Here is a 7,916-nt window from a genome sequence, read left to right as displayed (position 1 = left end):
GGGGAGGAGAGAGACTGTGTGTCTGTGTGTGAGAGAGCGGGGAGGAGAGAGACTGTGTGTGTGTGTGTGTGTGTGTGTGTGTGTGTGTGTGCGAGAGAGTGGGGAGGAGAGACGCTGTTTGTGTGTGTGTGAGAGAGTGGGGAGGAGAGAGGCTGTGTGTGTGTGTGTGAGAGTGGGGAGGAGAGACGCTGTTTGTGTGTGGGTGTGTGTGTGTGTGTGTGAGAGAGTGGGGAGTAGAGAGGCTGTGTGTGTCTGTATGTGAGAGAGCGGGGAGGAGAGAGACTGTTTGTGTGTGTTTTTGGGAGTCGGAGGGGTTGTGTCACCTTTGGTGTGGCTTGAACTCAGTTCCCAGTTGAGGCCGTCCTCATGGGTACCGAACTTGGCTTTCGGCCTCTGCTGAGCGTCTCTGTGTTGTTGTGTGTCCCGAAGTCCACATTGGAAGACGTTTACCTGTAAGTCCGAGGCTGAATGTCCTTGGCCGCTGAAGTGTTCCTCCCCACTGTGAGGGAACATCCCTGTGTGGTGACTGCTGCGCGGTTATTGTCCGCAGAATGTTTTCGCAATGCACAGGATTCTGCATGCTGAGAGATGGAACTCCTCATAAATGAATCCAGCTGTTCAGCATAATATATTATGTGTTCACATTCACTGGATATTTCCACACGACTGAAAAGGGATCCAGTACAAGCATATGATGAAAGGGATGTTCAGATACTGAAGCAGTTCCAGAAACAGGCTCAAGAGTGTGGTTAAGAACCTGATGCAAACCTGCCAGTCCTGAAATATAGGTGGAATGAGAAGAAAAGTCTCTCCTGCATGTTTTTGTTAGTTTTAGAATAGAATAGAACCTCTACAGTGTGGAAACAGGCCATTCAGCCCATCGAGTCCACACCAATCCAACAAAGAGCATCCCACCCAGTCCCACAGCCTTTTCCTACCCCTGTAACCCTGCATTTCCCTTGGCTAATCTACCTAGCCTGCACATCCCTGGACACTATGGCCAATTTAGCATGGCCAATCCACCCTAACCTGCACGTCTTTGGCCTGTGGGAGGAAACCGGAGGACAGCACCCACACAGAGACGGGGAGAACTTGCAAACTGTACACAGACAGTCACCCGAGGGTCGATTTGAACTGGGCAGCAGTGCTAACCACTGAGCCACCGTGCCGCCCCAATTGTGCGACCTATGTATGTACCTCGAATCAATAAACTCTTGATAATTTCTTTTTAAATGACAGAGCCATGTACTATCACTTTAAGTGCTGAATACATATTGTCCAAACCAGCAAGAATGTAGTCTTCCTTTAAAAAGACACTGAGGTGCACCAAATAATAAATAATGGCATGCTTCTCAATAGTACGATCCAACTGATTGTCCTTTAGGACTACAAGTGTTGAATCATGATTGAATCTGCCTCAAAGAAGCTTGTTTTCAGTGAGAACTGGGAGACAGCTGAGAATCATTGGCTTTCTACAAATTTCAGCATTTCCACATCAAACCATATGAAGGGGAGGCTGCGTGTTTAGGATTTGAGAAAGGACTTTATCCCATGTTTGGTCAAGTAATTCAGGCCATGAGCTCCCGTAGTGTTGCTGGAGTAATAATTCCTGTGAAGCACGTTTAAATTTTTGGCTCTTTGATTCGCCGCAACTGAAAATGTTAGTTTTGTAATTCTTCAAGGAGGCGGTGTGATTGATTTGAAGTATACCAGAATGAGCAATGTTGAGCGGAACTCATGAAATTATGTAAAAGTATTGAATGGTTTATCAAAAGTAAATGCTAATTAACACCTCGACTGCGTTGTGATGAAATGGGTTTCTAAATTTAGAATAGAAATCAGAAATGCCTTCACTCAAAGGCAGACAGCTCAGATAACCAAGTCCATTCAGTACGTGTACACAGTGGAGTCAAATGAGTATCTGGAAGATTAAATGTTAAGAAAGAGAAAACAAATGGAAGCAATATAGTCATTTGTAATCTAGGAAAAACATGTTGGTTGTTCACAGTTACCTCCTGAGTCAAGACGTTCTGAATTTAGTTCCCCATCCAGAAACTTGAACACAGAAACCGAGAATGATGCTGCAGTGTTGCATTGTCGGAGGAGATGCCTTTCAGATTAAACTGAGGCCAGGTATGCACTCTGATGTGCATGTAAGAGACCCCATTTTGAAGAAAATTGAGGGAGTGGTATAGGGCCAATATTGATCTCATCCCATATCTTCAGAACAGATTATCATTATTAAATTTCTGTCTGTGAGAGCTTGCTGTGTTTTCCCATATTACAACAGTGACTACAGGGAAGATGATGGCCTAGTGGTATTTTTGCTGGACTGTTAATCCAGAGACCCAGACAATGTTCTGGGAATCTGGGTTCAAATCCCACCGCAGCAGATGGTGGAATTTGAATTCACAAAAAAATCTGGAAATAGATCTATTTTTCGATTGTTGGAAAAACCCATCTGGTTCACTTATGTCAATTAGGGAAGGAAACTGCCACCCTTTCCTGGTCTGGCTTACATCTGCCTCTAGACCCACAGCAATGTGGTTGACTCTTAACTGTCATCTGGGCAATTAGGGATGGGCAATAAATGCTGGCCTGGCCAGCGCCACCCTCATCCCGTGAATGAATAAAAAAAAATCAGAACTGGCTTTGGATATTGTCTAAGGTGCTTTATAAACGTTAATTAAAACAGCATCAACTTTGCACACAACAAGCAGGCATATCCAGCAATATGGTAGTAATTAGTTAATCTCTTGAAGAGATGGTAGTTATGAGATAAAGATTGGCATGCAGACAGGGGAGAACACCCCTGCCGCTTTTTGAAATAATGTTATGAGATGCTTTACAACCACCTGAAAGAGCAGATGGGGCCACAGATTACTGCAGTAAGAGTGTAGTATTCCCTCAGACTTGCACTAGATTGTTTGCCTAGATTTCGTGCTGAAGTTGCTGGAATTGGACATGAGCGCACAGCCTCCTGGCTCAGAGACAAGATTGCTACCCACTGGGCTGCAGCTGACAAGCCTGGGAATGGGAACCAGCTGGAAATGACAGATTCCAGGGCACAGGAAACGACAAGTCTTGGATCCTGTTGCAAGGTTGGAGTTCCCGTCCTTTACATTATTGGTTGCTGTAAGTGACAGGAGTTTTGGGGTTTTACCACTAACGAAGGCAGTCATGATAAAACTATTGTGGTGTGTGTTTGTTTCGTATAAACAGCGTGGAATGCAGTGTGCTGTACCATTCCAGGATGCCCATCTGTGGAGGCGTTAATGTCGTTCACATGTTGTCAGATATTCCTCTTTGTTTCTGGTCTAATCATAGTCCTCATTAAGATCGAAAACAGAGTGTTGAAATCGAGAATCAAATCTTACTTCAGTAAATCTGCTACAATTTGGTTATGTGCCAGTGGATTTTTTTCACTGATTAGCTGGCTTCTTGTCTTCGTTAATAGGTGACATAATTCTGTTTGATTTCAGCTGTGACAGGGTTGTATTCCGATGTTCTCTCAGTCTGCTGGGAAGTTCAGACAATGAAATGGAACCGATACTTACCAAAGCGGAATGCCAAAAAATGTGTTTCACAGTGAGGGAAAACCGAAACTTTCAAAACCAGTCAGGCAGCTTGTTTTCGTATAGTTCAGGTTGCAAATTCGGATACAAAGAGATAGAGGTGGGTGTAACACAGTCCAACATTGGTGAAAATAAAAACAGGCCAATAGTGGATTGAAGGGAGCAAATTGAATGAAAGTTTTAAGAAGAGAGGAGGAAATAGGAGCAGGAGTGGTCCGTGCAGCCCCTTGACCCTGCTTCATCATTCAGCTAGATCATGATTTCTTATACTATCCTCCCATCCCTTGATATATTTAAAATTTAGAAATCTCTATTTCGAACTTAGTCAATGACTGTGTGTCCACAGCCCTCTGGAGTAGAGAATTCCAAAATTTCATATCCTCCGAGAGAAGGGGTCGCAGAATGGCTAGTATTGCTGCCTCACAGCGACCGGGACCTGGATTTGATCATGCCCTCAGGCAATTGGAGTTAGCATATTCTCCCTGTGTCTGCGTGGGTTTCCTCCTGGTGCTCTGGTTTCCTCCCACAGTCCAAAGGTGTGCAAGTTAGGTGGGTTAGCCTTGGGAAATGCAGGGTCTCTGGCATAGGGTTGAGCGGATGAGTCTGGGTGGGATGCTCTTTGATGGGTCAGTGTGGACACGATGGGCTGAATGGCCTGCTTCCACACTGTAGGGATTCTATAATTCTAAGAAATTCCTCCTCGTCTCAGTCCTTAAATGGTCTCCCCTTTTAAACCCACCAGTCCTCACAGTCAAGGATACATTGTTCCTGCATCAACCTTGTCGAGCCCTGTCAGAGTATTTTTTTTAATGTTTCAATGAGATCAATTCTCATTTATCTAAGCTGTAGTGATTATGTCTTCAACCTTCCACAGAGCACAGTGCCACAGTCACAGAGATCAGTCTGACTGCTCATTGTTCTCCCTCTATGGCAACTATATCCTTCCTTAGGTCAGTTGGACAAAACTGTTATGCCATCATTTAAGTGCGTAAATGAAGACAGAGTTAATATTTCAAATCCTATATGACTTCTTCAGAACTCAAGTTAACTCTGTTTCTCCCTCCACAGAAACCTACAGAGTTTCTCCAGCACTTTCAGTATTTTTTTTTTTCAGATTTTCAGGGTAGGCAGCATTTTGCTTTTACTCTGTGTGGTTTGGCAAGGCTCTATATAAATGCAGCAAGATTTCCTTACTACTGTTCTCAAATTCTCTTCCAAGAATAGCTAACATGCCAGTTCCCTTCCTGATTACCTGCTGCACCTACATGTTAGCTTTAAGTGGCTTATGAGCAAGGGTACCCAAGTCCTTTTGGACATCAACACTTCCTAATCTCTCGCCACTTAAACAAATACTAATTTTTGATTTTCCACATTATGTTTCATCTGCCACATTCTTGGCTACTAACTCAGTCTATCCAAATCCCCTCGAAACCTCTTTGCATCTCAGAACTCACATTTCCACCTAATATTGCATCATCCACAAACTTGGAAATATTGCATTTGATCTACACGGCTAGAGATTTTCTAATCTACCTGTTACTGTTACACCTCTGGAGCTGGTGGGAATTGAACACGGGCCTCCTGGCTCAGAGCTAAGGACCCTATTACTATGGGACAAGAGCCCCTTGGTCACCACGTCTAACTTTTCAAAATTTTTTCCTGAATAGTACCTTCCACCTTAGGATTATTTTATGGTTGTACTCAATTGTCATGTATTTTCTAATCAACATGCTCAGAGATGGTATTACACACCTCTGGAGCAGGTGGGACTTGAACCCAGGGCTTCTGGCTCAAAGGTAAGGATACAGCCACTGTGCCACAAGAGAGCTTTGATCTCTACATCTAATTCATTGATCTAGATTATGAATGGTTGGGAACCATTAATTGATCCTTGTGATAAGTCCAGTAATCATTGCATGACTACCTGAGAATGACCTGTTTATTCTTACTGTCTTTTATCCATCTACTGAATAATGTGGGTCAGAAAAGTATACATCCAGTGATTACTCTTTATAACCAATTAGTCTGTTTTTATCCTGCCTACTTAGAAATACACTTTTGTAAATTGGATTAGTTAAATTCAATGCAGAAACACAGAAGCTGTGCAAGATCTGTGAGCCACACATGCCAAACCTCTTGCTCTATCTTTTGCTTTGCAGTTCACCTCCGATTTGAAGAAGCATCCGGAAGTACTGAATGCCTCCGACAGTGACATAATCAGGAACTTTATCAACAGCAACTTCTCCATGCCAAACTCCAGCACGCTGCTCCAACAGCTGGACACCATTGACAATGCAGCCTGTGGCTGGATCCAGTTCATGTCCAAGGTTAGAATGCCAGAAGTGGCTTAAACTCACAGGCCCGGTGTACAGAACTTTGCCAACAATCTCGTTTCCTGGAATCATCTGTGCTGATTTAGTTTTGGCGATGGACACAGCACAGTAGTCTGTGCAGTTATAAAAGCGATGAGTCGTTTTAACTCACCTAGAAAAAAGATTATTGCTTTAATGTGTGTTGGCATGTAGAACCAGAGAACGTTGATGGAAATGAGTGTAGGAAAAAGGACAGATTTGTCCTGATCTATTTGGGAATATTTATTGAAAAGGTTCATAATTAAAATATACTTCCAAGTAAAATGGAAACATGAGGTTGTTTAAAACACATTGGAGACCAATGGCGAAAATAGTTCAGTATAGGTGATCTTTTGGGTAATATGACCTTTGTAAATGCTGATTTTTTTTTTTCTTCTTAGCTACCTTTCTATATTTATTTAGTTTTGACAGATACGTTATCTCACATCTCTGATCACATATTAAACTCCTACACAAGACAGCAGATATGTACCTAGTTCAATGCTGTTACCAGTGCGGCTTGTAATCAGCTGATCAACACTCAAGTGCACTCAGAGATGACTTTACTAGTCTTCCCTCCTGCATCTCTCTGTGGAGAGTCCCTGTCCTCGGCTCATTGTTCAGTGATTTTCCTGAAGATAGGATTAGTCTATTCAACCTTTGTTTACTCTCAGAAATGGACCATTTATGCCTGTAAATCGTTTGTCAAAGATATTCAGAGTTCAAGGGCTGGTAAGGTTTAGTAGCAATTGAGACTGGGATTTAGTTTTAATGTTGGTTTTGATTTGTTGCCATTATATTGGTAATTTTGATAACTTTGTTCTTTTCTACAGGTGAGTGTGGACATCTTTAAGGGCTTCCCCAATGAGGAGAGCATAGTGAACTACACCTTAAGCCAGGCATATCAGGACAATGTCACAGTATTTGCCAGTGAGTAAAGTAGTAACTGATTTTTATTGTTCTCTAATTTGTTTAAAAAATGATTATAACAAGAAGTAAATATTTCTGTCCTCCCCATGATATGGTATCATGTTGATATTTACACTCCTAGGAAGGCAAACCTCCTTTTATACTGATTGAAATGAAGTCAACCAGGTGGATCTCATAGAATATGAGTTCCCTGATTGGGTTGTGAATCATAGAATCCCTACAGTGTGGAAACAGGCTTTTCGGCCCAACAAGTCCACACCGACCCTTGGAGCATCCCACCCAGACCCATCCCCCTATAACCCACACACCCCTGAACACTATGGGCGTATTAGCATGGCCAATCCACCTAGCCTGCACGTCTTTGGACTGAGAGAGGAAACCGGAGCACCCGAGGAAACCCATGCAGACACGGGGAGAATGTGCAAACTCCGCACAGACATTTGCCTGAGGCTGGAATCGAACCCGGGTCCCTGGCACTGTGAGGCGCTAATAAAGAAGGCTTCACCTAGACTTGAACTCGGATCACAGGGTTCAGAAACCAGCGCGCTCACCACTACACTATGGCAACCACAGTCTGGGCCAATCAGCGACCCTGGCTGAAGGATATAAACAGGAGTGTCAAAGGTTCTGTTCACTCTAGAGGCTGGCTGTGAGCTAGCTTGGGTCAGTGTCATGTACTAGGCGTGTGTAAATAAAGGGTGACTTGGTGATGGGATACCAGCCTTTGTGGAGTTATTTCACCTCTAGCCCATGATTTTGTCATCTTTATTCTTTCACAGGATTCTAGCATTGTTGGCAACGCTAGCTTGTTTTGCCCGTCCCTAATTCCCCTTGAGCTAAGTGGCTCGTTAGGCCATCTCAGAAGGCAGTTAAAGACTCAGTCATATTGGTGGAGTTTCTGGAGTCCTGTGTATGACAAACCAGGCGAGGAGGGCAGATTTCTTTCTCTGAAGGGCATTAGTGAAGCAGATGGGATTTTAAACAATCAATGACATCTATCGTAGCCAACATTACTAATCATTTATCTGTTACATATTTATTTTTAATTAATAAAGTTCAA

General features: G+C 43.2%; 1 protein-coding gene across 1 annotated transcript; it reads left to right on the top strand.

The window, feature by feature from the left end:
- Positions 1 to 366: 366 nt before the first annotated feature.
- On the top strand, positions 367 to 6,856 carry LOC125482398 (ATP-binding cassette sub-family A member 2-like; the record flags this gene model as incomplete). Its single annotated transcript, XM_048594467.1, has 4 exons — positions 367 to 452; positions 2,936 to 3,101; positions 5,735 to 5,902; positions 6,760 to 6,856. Coding segments are annotated over exons 1-4 (517 nt in total), but the record flags the coding sequence as incomplete, so codon positions are not given.
- Positions 6,857 to 7,916: the final 1,060 nt, after the last annotated feature.

Source organism: Rhincodon typus, unplaced genomic scaffold (assembly GCF_021869965.1).
Source record: "Rhincodon typus isolate 14 unplaced genomic scaffold, sRhiTyp1.1 hic_rhity00009844, whole genome shotgun sequence".
Classification (NCBI taxonomy): domain Eukaryota; kingdom Metazoa; phylum Chordata; class Chondrichthyes; order Orectolobiformes; family Rhincodontidae; genus Rhincodon; species Rhincodon typus.
This window is presented reverse-complemented; position numbering and strand designations above follow the sequence as displayed.